Below are 17,873 nucleotides of genomic sequence, written 5' to 3' on the forward strand. Positions count from 1 at the left end.
CGCCATTAGAGCATGCTAAAAGCCAGCCACAGGCGGTCTCGTCTGGGCCAGGGGCCACTGCTAGACATCTCAGAGGGAAGTGGTAAAAATACCATTAAGTGTCCCTCAACCTTAGCTCTTGGCATCGGGACACCTCAAAGCACATTGCAAAGGAAGCCTGGTATCGTTATCCCCCCAGTAAAGATGGGGAAATTGAGGCACAGAGAGAGAAAGTGACTTGTTCAATGTCACACAGCAGCTTAATGGCAGAGCTGGGAACAGAAATCAGCAGCCCTGACCCCTGCCTCTCACCCCGCACACACTTAAATTCTCTATCCACTAGATTATACCACCTACAGCTGGGCAGTTAGCAATGGCTTTATGGTCTAAAGAATGAGGGTAGATAACCCTCTTTTATTATCCTCTCTTATGGCACAGTGGCTGGTTCTTGTGATCTTATTTGAATCCAACCAAGCCCTAGGACTCAATATCATGTGGCTGTGAGTTCTACAAACTAATCGTATCACATACACCTCTACCTCCATATAACATGACCTGCTATAACACGAATTTGGATCTAATGCGGTAAAGCAGCGCTCCAGGGGGGCGGGACTGTGCATGCCAGCAGATCAAAGCAAGTTCAATACAACGTGGTTTCACCTATAATGCGATAAGATTTTTTGGCTCCCGAGGACAGCGTTATATCGAGGTAGAGATGTACATAAAAGAAACAGCCAACACAGCAGCATTGTTACACAGGAAGATTTGGTGACACAAGGGCTCTGGTATCTTTCACATCGGGGATACCATCCGTGAGCTAGGAGCTTTCTCTTTGCTCCACACAGAGCTGTTTATGCTGATGATGCTATGTAATAGTGACCAAAATGTATTATCCCCTGGCTGTTTGGTGGAATACGTAAAAAGAGTCAGTGTTTGTGGTTTACGTCCTAAAGGGTCTGGTGTCCATATTCCACAGCCACCTGAGTCTGTGGAAACCGTGCTGATAGGTCAAGGATTGAAGGGACACCATCATGAACCCCCTGCTGAGAACCCATGGGCTATGCAGACTGGATTCCCTCCAGGGCAGGAGGGAGATGCACAGGTGCAGGGTTAAACAGGGGAGGTCTGCTGTGCTGAACCTGTTCAGAGCCTGTCAAATGCCTGAGTTGTCAGGCTGGTACCTCTCCCCCACACTGATATCACTTAAAACACTGCAGGGCAACAAGAAATTGAGCAGCACGAAAGGTGGAATGAGAGATGCGCTGGTATTAGGAGACCCTTGGGCAGTGATGGGGATTCTGCCAGCTCTTACACATCAATGGGCTGTGTCCTAAAGGGAAGGACAAGCAGTAGCAATATGAATGCACCAAACAGCCCCTGCCCTCCCACCTCATGGGAACCCCACTGCTCACCCTATATCCCTTGGGGTCCAGCCCCTGCCCCCCAACACTCCACAGGGAAATCCCACTCTGACCTTCCCACCTCATTGGCAACTCAGCACTTGCCCCTACACCCTTTGGGGAACCCCACTCACCCCACCTACTTCTTACACCATGGAGAACCCCCTTGGACTCCAGTCCCTGCCCCCCACCCTCACTGGCCCCCTGGGGGAAACCCAACACCCCCTGCCTTACTCAGAGCCTAGCCCTCCCCTACTCCAACCCCCTGTAGGAGGCCTGCACAGACCCTGCCTCCCCATATGGGGACCCTTCCTTGAAGAAGAGCCCCTCCCCCAGCCTAAGGGTCCCCCCCATGGAGCACAGCCCCTCCCCCAGGCTATGGGATCCCCCCCATGGACCACAGCCCCTCCCCCAGGCTATGGGGTCCCCCCCATGGAGCACAGCCCCTCCCCCAGCCTATGGGGTCCCCCCCATGGAGCACAGCCCCTCCCCCAGCCTATAGGGTCCCCCCCATGGAGCACAGCCCCTCCCCCAGCCTATGGGGTCCCCCCCATAGACCACAGCCCCTCCCCCAGCCTATGGGGTCCCCCCCATGGAGCACAGCCCCTCCCCCAGGCTATGGGGTCCCCCCCATGGAGCACAGCCCCTCCCTTAGCCTATAGGGTCTCCCCCCATGGACCACAGCCCCTCCCCCAGCCTATGGGGTCCCCCCCATAGACCACAGCCCCTCCCCCAGGCTATGGGATCCCCCCCATGGACCACAGCCCCTCCCCCAGCCTATGGAGGTCCCCCCACCCCCCCATGGAGCACAGCCCCTCCCCCAGGCTATGGGGTCCCCCCCAGGAGCACAGCCCCTCCCTAAGGCTCCTCCCCCAGGAAAGTCCCAGCCCAGCTCCCCACAGGCTCGTGGTCCACGACACCCTGCCAAGAAAACAAATCCCACCCTCTCCTTGACATCCCGCGAGATTTGGAGGCTACTACCCAGAGCCCTCGCGAGATCAGCCTTGAGGGGGCGGGGGCGCCTTGAGCCGAGTAACGGGGCGGGGCCACTGCTAGGTCCCGCCCCTTCCTGGCCTGGGCTCGGCCTCCGCCCCGCCTTCCAAGAGAGCCCCTCCCACAACGTCATTGGTAGGTGCCAGGGGAGCGAAGGCCCGTGTAGGGCCTCTGCGGGCGCGTCGCGCAATGTTCTTAGGCGGCCTCAGCGAACGCCTGCGCAGAGCCTCACCGGCGGCTCCTTCGGCCTTCCGTCAACCCGGGGGCAGGCCAGTGGGAACCTCCCCCGGCTCCCTCCAGCTCGGGGTTCGCCCCCCTTCAGCTCCCCCGGGGCCTCTGACTCCCCCCCCCCCCAACCTCCCCTGTCCATCAAAGCCTTGGGGCCTCGGACCCGCCCCTTCCCCCTGGGGCCTTGGACCTGCCCCCAGCCTCCCACTTTCTCCCCTTGTGGGATCTCGGATCCCCCTTCCTCCTGTGGGGCCCTCGGACACCTCTCCATACTCCCCTCCCCCCGGGGACTTGGACCCACCCTTGATGTCTTTCCTCTGCCACCACTGAAAGGCCTAAAGGAAATCCCTTGAACCCGAACGATGGAGGGCGGGATCTGCCCAGCATTAGCCAGGGGCAGAGTTAAGGGTATTTGTGAGCCTTAACTGAAGCATTGTCAACTCCAAGGGTTCAGAATTCGGGGAAACTCACCAAAATCATGAAACTGGCTTACACAACAGGAGATTTTAATCTGAACGGATGGTGGGTTCTTTTGATTTTCCTCCTGGCTTTAGGTTGCACTCGGGTCGTGTTTTTAAGCTTTTCTGTGTAACTGTGAGGGCTAGAAACTTTAAAAAACTAAATAGAAGCCGAGATTCTCACATGACTCCTGGAGCTGGGGGCTCTAAGAAAAGCATGAAGTATTGTGAGACAGCACTTGAGATAAAATTGCAAATGGTTGCAACTTTTGGCTGTGTTCTGGGCCATAGCAGGAGCTGGCCTAGTCTCCAGGCTTAGGCTGCTCTGCTTCCTATGGCCTCTATTGGCTCTGGGAAGCAGAGACTAGCCACAGGGCATGGCACTATAGCCACACCCTTGATTTCCCCCTACACCTGGGGCTGGGAGCACAGCTGGTATGGAGTCATTGTGGCAACTCTGTACTGGCTTGTGAGGTCCCCTGGATAGGGCATATTCCCCAGGGTCATTTTTCTCTGCTTATTGCATGAGCCCTGGTGTGCCATTTGCACACTCATCTGCATTTGTATGCACAGATGTGAGGTTTGGTGCATGTCATCCAGTGTTCTCGCTAATTTTACAGGTACTGTTCAGCAGACCCTTGGAAAACTTGCTCCTGAAGTGCTGAGAACCTACCAGGTACAGATCCCTCTGAGTGCCCATTGGGAGCTGAAGTCACTTAGCATCTCACAGGATGAAGCACGATGCAGTAAAGCAACCTAGAAGACATTGCCCTCCTTATGGGAAGAGCCGTCGTTGGACGATCCCACAGGCCACTTTGTGAAATCCATTCCAGTCAGCCAATCTAGTCTCTTTTTCTTTCTGCTGTGGTGACAGGAGTGGAGGGGTGAGAGAATTAATTAGGGTTTGTAAAGTGCCCTGGGACCCTCCTAAGGAAGATGCTGCTTGTGAAGTGCTAAGTATTGTTTTTTTTGTCAGCCCAGCCTCAGAAGGGAATATTTTATAAAAGTGAATCTTGATCACTATCTGTTAGTGATAAATTATAAAACACTGCGTTTCTTTCTTGCATGCATTCTCTCTCGGCTCCTCACAGCAGGCTTATTCTGTTGCATGCTGGTAGGAAAGGCCTATTTCTCAACACATGCCTTTATGAGAGGGAGAAAAGCATTATTTATTTTTTTTTTGGTCTTTGCCAGAATGATGCACAATAACAGCTCTTTGTACTTTAACACCGTAGCATCTTTTATCTGAGAAGCTCAATGCATCTTACAAACAGTAATGAATTAAGCCCCCTGTGGAGGATTTTCATCCCCTGGAAAACAGGAAATTGTAGCATTACCTGGAAACGTAATTTGAAGTGTCTAATATTTGGGAGCCTGTGCACCGAGGCTTGACTCTCCATTGCTTTCCACCTTGTGTGATCATTTGCCGCCATGCAAAGGCTACCAAATCTGAGATGGGTTTTGCATCTACTTTGCAATGGTGTAAATGACTGCACAAGGTATAGAGTACCAGGGAATCCAGCCCAATGTAGTCCCCCATTGTTGTAGGATTTGAGTGCCTGGCAAACACTAATGAATTCATCCTCACAGCAGTGATGCAGAGAAGCAGGGTTACGTTTCCCCTTTGGACAGATGGGAAATTGAGGTCCAGAGAGATTTGGGCAGGGTAAGTCTCACCTGTGGCTCTTCAGAAGTTAATATGCAGCTCCTTATCTAGGCACTGACTCTGGAACTGGAGCTACAGGCACCAACTTTCCAGTGTGCCGGGGGGGCTCACTGCTCAAGCCCTGGCTCTGCCCCAGGCCCTGCCCCCACTCCACCTCTTCCTGCCCCCTCCCCTGAGCCTGCCATGCCCTCGCTTCCCCCTCCTCCCCCCAGAGCCTCCTGCACACCACGAAACAGCTGATCGGGAGGTGTGGGGAGGGAGAGGGAGGTGCTGATTGGCAGGGCAGGAAGCACTAGGAGCTGGTGGGGGGCTGCGGACATATTACTGTGGTTCTTTGGCAATGTACGTTGGTAAATTCTGGCTCCTTCTCAGGCTCAGGTTGGCCACCCCTGGATTAAGGCCTTAGCCCTGGAAATGCTGAAGCTCCTGGGCATAGGAACTGATGGGGAATGAGACAGGAAGTGGGGGTGTGAAAAAGGAGGAATGTCACGCTCATTGTATTATGCCTTGCAGACAAATGCAACCCCTTGAGGCAAAGAGGGAGCCAGAGCAGCTGTTGAAGAACTGGGGTGATTTTATCCTAATGCAGACTACTAACCGGCAGGCCAGCGCCTGTACTGCCTTTAAGATCCTTCCCCCTACCCGCCAGTACTACCTTTGTCCTGTCCACAAGGAGCTTTTGCTGCTGTCTTGCTTAAGGGGGAAGAAACAAGGCCTAGTGCACCTGAACTCACTGAAACTGCAAACTGACGACCAGCAGGAAGAGCAGTGAGTGGCCTGCAGCTCGGGGAGGGTGAACTGAGGCCTTGGCTACACTGGCGCTTTACAGCGCTGCAACTTTCTCGCTCAGGGGTGTGAAAAAAACACCCCCCTGAGCGCTGCAAAATACAGTGCTGTGAAGTGCCAGTGTAAACAGTGCCGCAGCGCTGGGAGCCGCGGCAACGCTTTGAAGTTTCGAGTGTAGCCAAGCCCTGAGTGCACTGCTCACAGCAGAGCAGAGGCCAATGCCACTTCAGTGAGTATCGACTCCTCTCTGCTCTCCGCCAGGTGAGAAATACAGCTCTGGGCAGGCTGGATGTGTATGGGAATGATCTGATTTACAAAGCTCTGCTCGCCTTCGCTGAGGGTCTCAGGGTGCAGACAGTTAAAGTGCAATCCCAGTTATAAATGCGCATCGTTAAAGCGTCATCAAATGCAGAAGAGCATAGGGAATTGCCGCAGTGACCTAGTGCCAACTGCTTTTATGGTGTTGTGGTTACTGTGTTTGCATTACGTACAGGAGGTCCTGGGTTCCAGCCCCGTGAATCTAGCACAGTCACATTAGCAGGCAGTGTGGTTTAGGGTGTGTGACTGACAGGATAGCTGGGTTCTGTTCCTGGTTTTATGATTTTGAGTGAGTCAAATTTCCTCTGTTAGCTGCCTACGGGGGCAGGATAATCTAGTGGTTAGGGCGTGCACCTCAGCTATGGGAGACCTGGTTTAAAACCCTGCTCTGTCACAGACTTCCTGAATGACCTTGGGAAGTCACTTAGCCTCCCCATGCCTCAGTTTCCCATCTGTACAATGAAGATGATAGCAATGCCCTGCATCCAACGAGTGTTGAGCGGCCATATATTGCTAAGTGCACAGACGCTGCTGAGGTGGGGATTAGATAAGTACCATAGCTAGGTACCAGGGGGTTTTGTGGGCCTTCTTCTGAGGTTTCTGGCCCACAATGGGGCATGGGTGTGACTGATCCAATGTTCTCATTCTAGGGTTGTTATATCAAATATAGGATTTAAAATAACTCATTTTATAATTAGCACAGTGCCACCACCAGGTTACAGTAAGTCAGGGGTGGCCAACCTGTGGCTCCGAAGTGACGTGCGGCTCTTCAGAAGTTAATATGCGGTTCTAGGCACCGACTCCGGGACTGGAGCTACAGGCTCCAACCTTCCAATGTGCCGGAGGGGGGGGCCTCACTGCTCAACCCCTGGTTCTGCCACAGGCCCTTCCCCCACTCCACCCCTTCCCACCCCCTCCTCTGAACCTGCAGTGCCCTTGCTCCTCCCCCAAGAGCCTCCTGCATTGCCAGGAAACAGCTGATCGGGAAGGAGCATGAGGCGCTGATTGGCAGGGCTGCTGGTGGGAGGGAGGCGCTGGGATCGGTGCGGGAAGCTGTTGGGAGCTGTTGACGTATTACTGTGGCTCTTTGGAAATGTACATTTGTAAATTCTGGCTCCTTCTCAGACTCAGGTTGGCCTCCCCTGCAGTAGGTAGAACCGCTCAGAAGCTTTGGGTTTCATACCTTAGGGCCTGGTCCTGCAGTGAGCTGGTGTTTCCCACCATCAGCTTCAAGGAGAGCTGTTAGTACCACTCAGGACTGTTCAGCAGTGTCTGAGGTCAGCGGAATGGGGTAAAGCGGGAATCCCCATCAATGAGCTCACGTGGTGGGGGAAGGGATTCATCCTCATGCTTCAGGGCATGACGTGATCACCACTGGAGGGATCAGGAAGGAACGACTCCTTTGTTGGCAGCATTGTACAAGTGGCGAGGTGCATTATAGGTGGAATTCCCCCCCACTCAGGCCAATGCAAGAAGCAGGACTTAGCTGATATATGTACCTTTGTTGTGGCCCTCTGCCCAGCAGATGAATTTCCCCCCATGAGCAGCATTTGTAGCTTCAGAGGTATCATTCTGGACTAGGCAGAGTTCCAGGCTCCAGTTGATGCAGCAGTTGCCTGAGCTAGAGTGGTAAATCTTTGCAAAGCGACTCCTTTTCTGTCCCGAACAGGTGATAAATGGCCATGACTGTCACTTTGATACACTTCCGTGATGAAGGAAGCCAGGCTGCGTTTCATACAGCCAAGACAGCTCCTTTCCTGGGGACACACTTCCCTCTGGTGGGTAACAGTAAAGATGCAGTTTCTTTGAGGATCATTCCCTCTTGTTAATAGAGTCACTGAATTGGGGGTGGGGAACCGGGAGTGTTTTTCAGTTCTCAGCTTTTACCACGAGAAAGAGATGACTGTGGTAAAAATGTAATGAGGTGACTTGATTTTGGGGCATAAATGTTTTCAGGGGGAGAAAATGCTGTCTGCTAAGGGGCTGTTTAATCTAGCTCAGAGAGGCAGAGCAAGAACCAATGGCTCAAGGTTAAAGCCAGACAAATTTATCTGACGAAGTGGGTATTCACCCACGAAAGCTCATGCTCCAATATATCTGTTATTCTATAAGGTGCCACAGGACTCTTCGCTGCTTTTTATAGATCCAGACTAACACAGCTACCCCCTGATACCTGATCAGTAGCTGCTCTGGCAGCTGGTGCTCAAAGGGCTGTTACTCTTGGTCATTTTCACCACTGAGTGAGTGAAAAAGCTTCCAAAACCTCCTGTTTCCCATCACATTTCTCATTGTTCTGCTGCTCCCAAGGCTGCTGTGGGCTTCGGCCATGGGGCTGTGCTGCTCTCAGCTCAGCCTGCTCACTCTCTTGTCTCTGCTTGTCTCATCCACAGGTGTGCATGAGCAAGTGGTGAGCAAGCCAGTTAATCTGCACAGGGAGTCTGGGAAGGACACACTGGATCCAACACACCGGAGAGAAGTTGCAAAGGACAAGGGGATACGTGGCTGATATTTGAACCTTGTTGTTCATAATGGATAGGTTTTAACATGGGCCAAGCGACTGGCAAGTGTCCACCCCACGCGGATTCAAAGAAAACACTGGCAGTTCCCTGGATGGGGATGGTACCACTGGGATTAGGTGCATTCTCCATGGTGACCAGCGTCTCTAGGACTGCGCTGTGGTGATGTACAACACATACAAATGCCTGGCTCGAGACTGACCTGATTGTCAAGCTTGGGCTAGGGAACTTCCCTCTTGGTCCAGACCTGCCCAGGTTTGTTGTTCTCAGGCCACACTGCAATGTTCATGTACGGTCCTGATCCCGTCACTCCTGCGGTTACTCGGTGATACGATCGGTGTACTTGTAGTTACAGGGTTCAGCCAGTAGGAGTCTCTGTGTGTTGTGTAAAGTTCCAGGCAGGCTGCGATCCCTGGTAAACAGGAGAGACAAAGCTGGGATTGAGCTCTTGGCACAGCTGAAAAGCTCAGCCTTGAGACAGCTCCAACTGGCCTTCCAAAAACGGAGGCATCCAGAAATCAGTGGCCACCTTTAAAAATATGGTTGTCAGGTTTTGGGAAGCTGGAAGCACTGCAAGGCTGATGTTTGCAGCAAGAGGGAGGCAGTGATTGTCTTGGTGTCTGTCACACATGGAGGCCCGGCACAACATATTCTATCTCTCGAAGGGGCCCAGATGCCACAAGTGATGGACACAGGATAAGAACCTGTATAGAACTGAACACAACTGGTTAATCGCTGCCTGGATTTGAGCTGATGGCTCCGTGTAGTCACATGGCTGTGTTTTTAATTGATGACAGAGACACGTTATCAGGCCAGATCATCAGCGGTGCGTCACTGATGTCAATAGAGCTGCTTTGATTTACGCCAGCTGAGGATCTTGTCCCCAAGGCTTTGGATAGGTGATTTTTTGCATTCATTATAAATTCAAATAAATAGCTATCTCTCCAGGCATTTTCTAAGCCAATCCTCATGTACCACATCTCTGCTCTGTTAGAACAGGAGCGGTTTATAGTGTTGTATTTTTATTTCTACCCTGTTTTTTCTTTGCTCTAAGTCCAGGATATCACAGACCTGTCACAGATACATATTTCCCTCACTCTCTGGCCTTCTCTCCCCCCCCGCCCCCACTCCTCCCGGTCCTTGTGGCTTAGAGGCGATTATTGTGGCTGCGTTACTGTGTTACTGTAACGTGTTGGATAGAAAGCCCCAGAGCAGCTGAGCTGCTGTCGCTCTCTGAGTCAGAGCAAAACCACATTGCAGATGTTGAAGGAGGTGAAAGGAACAGACTAGGGAAATCTGTCCTGTTCTCTCCTTCCTCATCCTCCTTTGTAATCTTGCAAGCTGAGTGTTGCTGGGACCTTTACTGCCACAGACTCCCTGTGTGACCTCGGACAAGTCACTTCCCCTGCCTCTGTCTCAGTTTCCCTGTCTCTAAAATGGGAATCAAAATGATCACCAAAGTATTCCGAGCAGGCGGGCTGTGGCAAATTAAGTAATTCTGGCAGAAGCATTTTGGGGTCCTTGGGTGGAAGGCACCAGAGCTGGGCAGAGGGTGGTTATTAGGTTAGATTGTGACTCCTTCTGAAAAACAGCATGCCTGATGTCCATTAAGCACACAGGCCACTGTGTATCCCATTCCTTCCCTGGCGGGGTCTCCATCTTAACCCCAGGGAATCTCAGGATTAATTCTCTTCTTGCATTTCCATGGTTTTATTGCTTTCTCTAAACTCTGTTGGTTAGATAGAGGACTGAGAGCCAGGACTCCTGGGTTGTCTTCCCCGCTCTAGGAAGGGAGTGTTATCTAGTGGTTAGAGAAGAGACTGGGACTCAGGACTCCTGGGTCCCATTCGTAGCTCTGGCACTGACTTACTGTGTGATGTAAAGCAAGTCACGTCCCTACATGCAAAATGGAGATGTTTCCTTTCCTGCTGGGCTTGTGAGAAGGTCGTTAATTAATATCCTTAAAGAGTTTTGAAGTCCTCTGCTGGATGCAGATTATAATGATTTCAGCTGTTATTGTAGCTGAGTGCTGCACAAGGACGCTATTGGTTGCCTCTTACTTGCTTCTTTTGCCTCATGTATGCTTCAACATAAGAGCTTCACCAGGCCAGCCATTAATCGCTTGTGAAACTCACAAACCCACAGAACTCCAACACAATGACAGTGTCGATTGCACTGAGGTGTCTTGCTCCCCGGCCTTCTCTTGGTACAGTGGCATAATGAACCCTTGAATAATAAAGACAATTAAGACCAAACCTCAGTGGTTTAAATGTCCCAGCTCATCTACCTACCCCTTAGCGATGGTGCCTGCTGGTGGATGGGAGATTGGAAAAAATGCTTCTATAATTGAAGGGTTTTAAAATTGTAGATAGTTAATTTTTTAAAATAGAAAATAACTTTAGTGTAACTGTTTTAGAATACAGGTAATGCCAGGGGGTTAGCTGGCCCATATTGGTAAAGTGATTTTAAGCTTTAATTGTATTAGTTACTGGTTGACATCCAGTGTAGGCAAGTAAAAGTCAAAAAGGGTTCCCCATTGATGGTTTTTGGGTGGCTTAGTGATAGATCTGAGCTAACGAGAGTTGTGGCATTTAGGCTCACAGGTGCTGACTAAATACCATTAGTGCAGAGGTTCCTGCATAAGTGAGACGAGACGTTCACATCCTCTCTGATCTTAGACGGGATTCTCTGTCCTGCCAAAACTTCTCATGACCAAAACATTCTACTGCCATGGTACCACTAGGTGGCAGAGCTAACCCTCTGATGACGGAGGACTCTGCTGCATTTAACCTAGGCCGTGAAGGCTTGCGGGTTTTGGTACCCACCTAGCATGGTGATGGGGGCTTTAAAAAGGCTGGAGGAGACTGCAGAATAGCAGCGTTTAAACACAAAGGTGTACCATTGTGTGTGAGAGAGAGAAGTGGATGAGGGTGGGTAGACAGAGAGAGACCCTGGATGGATGGTACCCAGCCGTGTTCTCTGTAAAAGGAAATGCTTCTCCTTTCAGTTTCATTCAGTGAATACAGAGCTGCTTTGTGTTCCTCTCATGCCTTGCACAGATCAGTTTGCACCATGTGGATGATTATTTCACATGACATGTCAGGGCCCTTCCGCTGGTTGGCATGACAGGTGCCTGTGATGATCAGGGATCATATCGCTGCTTAAACCCAGGCAGGTCCCTAGCTGGTCTTTCGGGACCCTGGAGCTGGGACTGGATCTCTGAGTGCAGAGAGGTGGGGAGGAGCAGGGTGGGTGAGAAAGCTTAGCCCAGTGTGACGTGTGGGAGAGGCGCAGAGGAGGGAGAGAAGAGAGACCAGCTGGGTGCCCCTCCTGGGATGGGATGTGCTGTGCTGCCAAGATGGAGGGGGAGGCTCTTGAGCTGCTGCCAAATAGACCATCCAGTTCTGAGCTACTGAAACTCGGCCAGCACAACCCTTCCTTCACCCCCCTCTGCATGGGAAGTGCCTGGTGCCCTCCCCATCAGCCTCACCCTCTGCTTAGGGTGAATTCCACCCTCCGCTCTCCTCCTCCTCCAATCCGTGGCCGCCTCCTCCAGTGCTTTCCAGCCCTCGGGGATATGGCGAGAGGCGTTGCAGTCTGCTGTGGGTCATATCCGCGGCTCTCAGTCCGTGGGGAGCGTGGAGCAGCCTCACGCCACCGGCAGAGCCAGCAGAGCTGGGGTGACTAGTCCAGGGAGAGGAGAGATAAGGTGAGGGGGCTGAGGGAGATCCAGGAAGAGGACAAATGGAGTCATGTCACATGTAGGCTTCTGAATGAAGTGGGGATTCTGGGCTCAGCCCGTTGATGCTCAGGGCCCTTGAAACGGCTCCAGGGCGGGTGTGACTGTAACTGACGCTTTCTTCGAGGCCCCTTCATGCTGCCAGAGGGGTGAGAAGGGTCCTTGAGGTCCCTGGGAATCAGGCTGATCGGACCCTGCAGGCCAGTATCGAATGTCTGAGCAAGGCCACCGCTCTTGACAACAAGAGACGTGTTGCTGTTGTCAGGGAGATGTGATTTTGACGTTGGTCTGGGCCCGCCAGCCTGTCTGCTCACAAAATACCCAGAGCTGTCACAACCAAATGGGAGGTGGGGGTGGCTCTGATCACAAGGACTAGCTGTCTGTCTATCCCCGTACACACCCACTCATCCATCCCTCCCCACACACAGCTACTTGTCATCACGTTTCTAAAACACTCATCGCTTAGGCATTGAGTTTACCAGCCCTCAGCTCCATCCTTGGCTTCCAAATCTCTCTCACTTGAACCCAGATGGAGGTGGCGTTCCAGAGCCACCAATCTCCCTAGCACTCTGGAGAACGGACGTATCCGTGTGGGACGGTGTTCATCTTTCCCTCCTCTCTGAGCAGCTGGATTGCAGCCATTGTGCTAGTCGGTGCTGTGACCACTTCAGCTCCCCCAAGTCAGGGCGAGTGAGTCCTTGGAGTTCCACCATCCCCACGGGAATCCTGGGCAGAGCTGCTCCATCTGGGCAGACCCTGCCATGGAGGGTTCCTCTTTGTCTCAGCCTGCTCTGTGGGGTTGGGGAAACAAGGGATTCCCCCTGGAGGGAGTGGGGTGGTAGGGCCTGCTGAGCACATGGATTCCCAAGCGGGGACCTTTGTCCCTGCGGTGGGTGGCTGTCTGGGTTTGTGGTTAAGGCACGTGCTGGGGAACGGGAAATGGTTCTGCGCTGGGCACTGCTAGGGCCAGTCATAAATCAGGCCTTCACAGTTCAGATCTGATGGCCAGGAGGGACCCGAGGCTGAGCTGCTGCCTAGCACAGGGCAGAGAATTCCACCTGTCATCCTGCACGGAGCCCAGGGCTTGTATCTGGCTAAAGCGTCACTTCCAAAAAGACTGGAGAACTACTGGCCCATGTCAGGGTGGGGGCTGCAGCCTCACTGACCTAATGGGAATTCTGTGCAGGGCCTTGAATTCTGGGTGCTCTGCGGTGCAGGGGGGCATAACACCATGGCTAGCAGGGAGAACCTCGCCTTCCTCCTCCCCGGGTTACTTGTCCTTGTGCTCGGGCCGAGGGAAGGGCGGCGACTGAAACCAAGGTGAGTGGTTGACGAGATGGGAGGCTCATTACGCTCCCCTTTCCACTGCACTACCTGGTCAGGAGCCAGACCCAACTGGGCGCTCCGTGCCTCAGTTTCCCTATCTGCAAAATGGCCAGCCCCACCCGCAGGCACCTGTGGGGCTAAAGCTGCTGCTGTTTGTAAAGGGCTGTAGTGGGAGGGAGGTGAGGTGGACTTTTGCGAAGAGGCAATGACTGGAGAAGGAAGTAACACCTAGAGCTTGTGGTCTGAGGGAGCTGCGGCTGCTGTGTAGCTGTGACTGTTGTCTCAGCGCCTTCACCAGTGACGGGGGAAGCAAAGCTCCCAGGAGGCAAATCCACCATGCTGCGAGAGCATGGGCTTGGCCAGCACCCGGCTCCCCCTGCTTGCTTTCCTGGCTCTAGCTCTCCGAGCCCCAGGTGAGTGATGGGGCCCTTACGGCTGGGAGACATGGAAACCACAGCCCCTGGGTCCAGACTTACACTGGTGCAAATCCAGAGGCACTCCCCTGAGCTCAGTTCAGTGACCCTGGATTTACACCAGTGTAACTGAAAGCAGTGTGTGTTGGGCTCCCTCCTCACTCTGCTCGCTGGTTCCCTGCCAGGAACAAGTGCTGGGCCTAGCTCCTCTTCCCCGAGCTCTGTGCCAGGGGTCGGTGAGATGTTTGTCTCCCCTGAGTTGGGGTTGGGGAGGTGTCACCAGGAGACAGTTCTGGTCCCCAGAGCTGATGGGAACAGAAATGGATATGTTGGGTATTGGGATTCATAGGGGAAGTGGAAAAGAGCAGCAGAGAGGGAGGATATCATAGTGGTTAGAGCACTAGCCTAGGAGTTGGGAGTCCAGGCTGCAGTTCCCTGCTCTGCCACACATTCTCTGTGTGACCTTGGATGAGTCACTTAGACTCTCCATGCCTCAGTTTCCCCAGCCGTCCAATGGGCATAATGGCACTGCCCTGTCTGACAGTGGGGATTGGGAAGATAAAGGCATGAATGATTGTGAGGTGCCCAGATGCTATGGCGATGGCTGCCCTAGAAACACCGAGGGTAAAAGTCTCTAGTGTCAGCTCTGAGGCCAAAATCAGACCCTGCAGCTGAGGATAGGGATGGACTCCTGTCAGTTTGTTCTCTCTGGCTTGTGCTGCAGCAAGGGGGAAATCAGTGCCCACCCCTACCCCTGCTCCCCGCAACGTTGATCTCCTGGACTCTCTTTCTCAGATCCTGGATTATTCCAAGCACCGACTGCCCACCGCCAGGTGAATGGGATTCTGGGAGGATCGGTCTTGCTGTCTGTGGATCTATCCCCCGGGAAAAAGGTGAAAGAAATCGAATGGAGCTTTCGTGCTGGGTCAGGTGTGACGATCCAGCTGGCTGAGTTCACTGGGGGGAAGTTTGAGCGACCCGATCCCAGTGATAGATTTAAGCAGAGGCTAGAAAAGTACAACGAGACCTCGCTGAGGATCAAGGTTCTGGAGCTGGACGATCGCGGAGTTTATGAGGCCCGGATTAAGATAGTACCAGCAACTGTGGAGGAACAGGCCTTTCTCCTCGCGGTCTATGGTAAGTGACTGTTTAAAACTGTGTGTAACTGAAGTTTGAACAAGTGAAATCACCTTCCAGGACAGTTAATAAATGCGTGTTCCTTTGGCCTGGTCCCCAGGACCCGTGGATAATAACTCCTCGCCCATGCCCTGCTGTCTCCTGCAAAGGAAATACGTGCATTGGGATTGAGTTTTTCCCAGCCTGCACAAGGCAGGGAGGAGGATGTGCGGGAGGAAGGCTGTAACGCAGTCCTTCAGTTCTGCATAACTGAGAACCTCCCTCCAGGAATTTGAACCTACATCAGGTGGTTCCAGGGCCAGGCTGGTGCCAGGGGGCTAATTTCTAGGGGTGAGTCTGTGAGCCCCCTTTTCCTGTGGCACACATTGCTACACGGTGATGGCCCTGCTCATTACAGAGCTGAATGCATAGCTGTAGGGTGGATGCTGGGAGCATGGCCTGGTTATGTGCACAGCTGCATGTTGTATGCTGGGTTCATATTGTGATACCCAGCTACCTGCCTAGCTGTTCCCTGGCTCCACTGTGCACAGTCACCCCCTCTGTTGCAGATTCCATCCAAGCCACCCCAGCGAGGATAGTGGTGCTCCTTGCTTGTGAAGGAGCTGCAGCAACTCCATACTGTGTGTTTGCTGGAGGATGGAGCTCCCCAGAAGAGTCAGATCTGATTCCCGTGAGGTGTCCCTGTGGGTATGGCTACACTTACAGCTGTACAGCGCTGGGAGTTACAGCTGTCTTTGTACAGCTGTGTAGGGAGAGTGCTGCAGTGTGGCCACACTGACAGCTACCAGCTGTGATAAGCAGCTCCGGGAGCCCAGAGTTCACAACAAAACAGCAGAGTGGCTGAGCAGGCATTCTGGGATACCTCCGAATACCTTGGAGGCCAATTACAGTGCTTTTGGTGGCCACACTTGCGGAGCAGCGCTGCATCACAAGCGCTGCAATCCTTATACCCCAGGCAGAGCAGGAGTACAGCCAGTGCTACAGCCAGGGAGATGCAGCGCTGTATGTGCCTTGCAAGTGTGGACGGTGAGTAAGTTGCAGCGCTGTAAACCCACCACCAGCGCTGCAACTCTCCAGTGTAGCCATGGCCTGAGTCTCTTAGCCCTGCCTGTTAGTGGTGCTCCTTGCTTGTGGAAAGGGCTGCAGTGACTCCATGCTGTGTGTCTGCTGGAGGATGGAGCTCCCCAGGAGAGTCAGATCTGATTCCCGTGAGGTGTCCCTGTTTCTCTTAGCACTGCCCCAGGAATCACATCCCATATTCACCCAGCTCTGCCCAGCTCCTTGCAAACCATTCATAGCATCAAGCTGGCTTACATTGGCCCATTGTTAGTGGCAGCCTCCTGGAGGCTCTGTTCATTTACATCAGTTCTCCTTTGCCCCACTCTGGCAGTGCAGAGGGGCCTTCAGGGGTGTAAAGTGGGACCGCCGTAAGGCCCTTTTGTGCAGCCAGAGGCATGTAAAGAGCCCTTACGATACATCTACACTGCACACAAAAAAGGGGCCCGTGGCAGCCAGTCTCACAGCCCGGGTCACCTGACTCAGCCCAGGTCGCTGACTCTGGCTCCTGAGACTTGAGCTACGTGGCTAAAAATAGCAGCGTAGAAGTTCCTGCTCGGGGCTGGAGCCCAGACTCCAACATCTGGTGGTGGGAATGGGTCTCAGAGCCCGAGCTCCAGCCCCTGCAGGAATGTCTACGCTGCTTCCCCGAGCACCATAGCAGGCCCCCGAGTTGGCTGACTCAGGCTCTGACACTCGCTGCCACGTGGTTATTTATTCCCCAGTGTACACACCTTCTGTGTCAACGAGAAGCAGGTCCCCAGAGTCTTTCATTCTCATTTTATTTCTTCTGTATGCAGAGCCTGTTCCAGTGCCGGAGATAAAGAGTCACTCGCTCTTCAGCACGGCAGCTGGGTGCAATGTCACTCTGCAGTGTGAGGTGTCTGGCAGGGAAGAGGTTAACGTCTCCTGGAGGAGAGGGAACCCACCTCGAGACCTGGGCAATTTGGAGCGGTACCAGCTCACTCCTGATGGCAGAACCCTTCACCTGTCTCTGCAGCCCAACCCCCTAGACTCGACCTTCACCTGCATGGCCAGCAACCCCATGGACCAGAAAAACATCTCTCTTTACCTGCAGAGCATCTGTCAAAGTGGAGGTGAGTTATCAGCAGGGCATGTCTGTCTGCTCGCTTACACCAGCTTTATGCTAACTCTACTGGCGTCGGTGCAGCTACTCCTGATTTACAGCAGCGTAACTGACCGGAGAACCAGGTCCCCAGACAGAGCGATAGGTACGCTGCCAAAGCAGTGAGCAAAGCTGGAATTTGCTCCCACTTCCAGGCCCCTTTACATTGCCAGCGCGAAGTAAAGGGGTCTTAGTGCGAACGCGGATTCAGGCTGGTCAGTCCGATCCCCCTGACTCTGACTTTTCCCCGTTGCAGGAGCGGCTCCCAGTCCTTGCCGTTGGAAAGCCATTATTGGGGCGCTGTTCCTGGGACTCGAGATCAATGCCGTGGTCCTTGTGAACCTGCTGCACAGAAAAATGCTGTAAAACTGTCGGCTGGGCTAGAACCTCGTGTCGCAGATGCCTGATGAGAAGGTGGACAGGCTGACGGGGAGGCGGGGGGAGCAGGCTATCAGGTGAAATCCTGGCCCCAGTGAAGTTAATGGGAGTTTTGCCAATGACTTCTGTGGAGTCCAGATTTCACCCCCAAGTGTAGCATGGTCCCCAGAATCTCCAGTGAAATGCCCCTGTTCATTGGAGAATCGTCCGAGCAAGCTTTGTCTAAAGGAGATGTTTCTCCACAGGAAAGAGAAATAAAAGTACTGGATATTTGAGAGTACTTTTCATATTAGAGTATCGTGTTGAATTGGGATTAGCTATGCAGTTACTGACTCATCCATCTAGTGATACATC

At 53.0% G+C, this 17,873-nt stretch overlaps 1 protein-coding gene across 8 annotated transcripts; it reads left to right on the forward strand.

The window, feature by feature from the left end:
- Positions 1-2,430: 2,430 nt before the first annotated feature.
- LOC115639293 (SLAM family member 8-like) lies at positions 2,431-17,799 on the forward strand. 8 transcript variants are annotated; one of them, XM_030541834.1, is made up of 9 exons: positions 2,687-3,122; positions 3,679-3,942; positions 4,649-4,724; positions 5,238-5,492; positions 7,498-7,606; positions 8,219-13,822; positions 14,618-14,959; positions 16,816-17,112; positions 17,398-17,799. In XM_030541834.1, exons 6-9 carry the CDS (start codon positions 13,759-13,761, stop codon positions 17,505-17,507), a joined length of 813 nt encoding a protein of 270 aa, XP_030397694.1. In that variant the 5' UTR covers positions 2,687-3,122; positions 3,679-3,942; positions 4,649-4,724; positions 5,238-5,492; positions 7,498-7,606; positions 8,219-13,758; the 3' UTR covers positions 17,508-17,799. The 8 variants fall into 8 exon arrangements, with proteins under 8 accessions (XP_030397697.1, XP_030397696.1, XP_030397694.1 ...); XM_030541831.1 differs by lacking the exon at positions 5,238-5,492; XM_030541833.1 differs by lacking the exon at positions 5,238-5,492 and having other exon boundaries at positions 4,652-4,724.
- The last annotated feature ends 74 nt before the right edge of the window (positions 17,800-17,873 follow it).

Source organism: Gopherus evgoodei, chromosome 24, assembly GCF_007399415.2.
Source record: "Gopherus evgoodei ecotype Sinaloan lineage chromosome 24, rGopEvg1_v1.p, whole genome shotgun sequence".
Taxonomy (NCBI): Eukaryota; Metazoa; Chordata; order Testudines; family Testudinidae; genus Gopherus; species Gopherus evgoodei.

Coding starts and splice junctions, on each gene's coding strand:
- LOC115639293 (XM_030541837.1), top strand. CDS start 13,759: ATGGGCTTGGCCAGCACCCGGCTCCCCCTGCTTGCTTTCCTGGCTCTA. Junction 13,823..14,617: donor TCTAGCTCTCCGAGCCCCAG/GTGAGTGATGGG, acceptor TCTCTTTCTCAG/ATCCTGGATTATTCCAAGCA. Junction 17,113..17,397: donor GAGCATCTGTCAAAGTGGAG/GTGAGTTATCAG, acceptor TCCCCGTTGCAG/GAGCGGCTCCCAGTCCTTGC.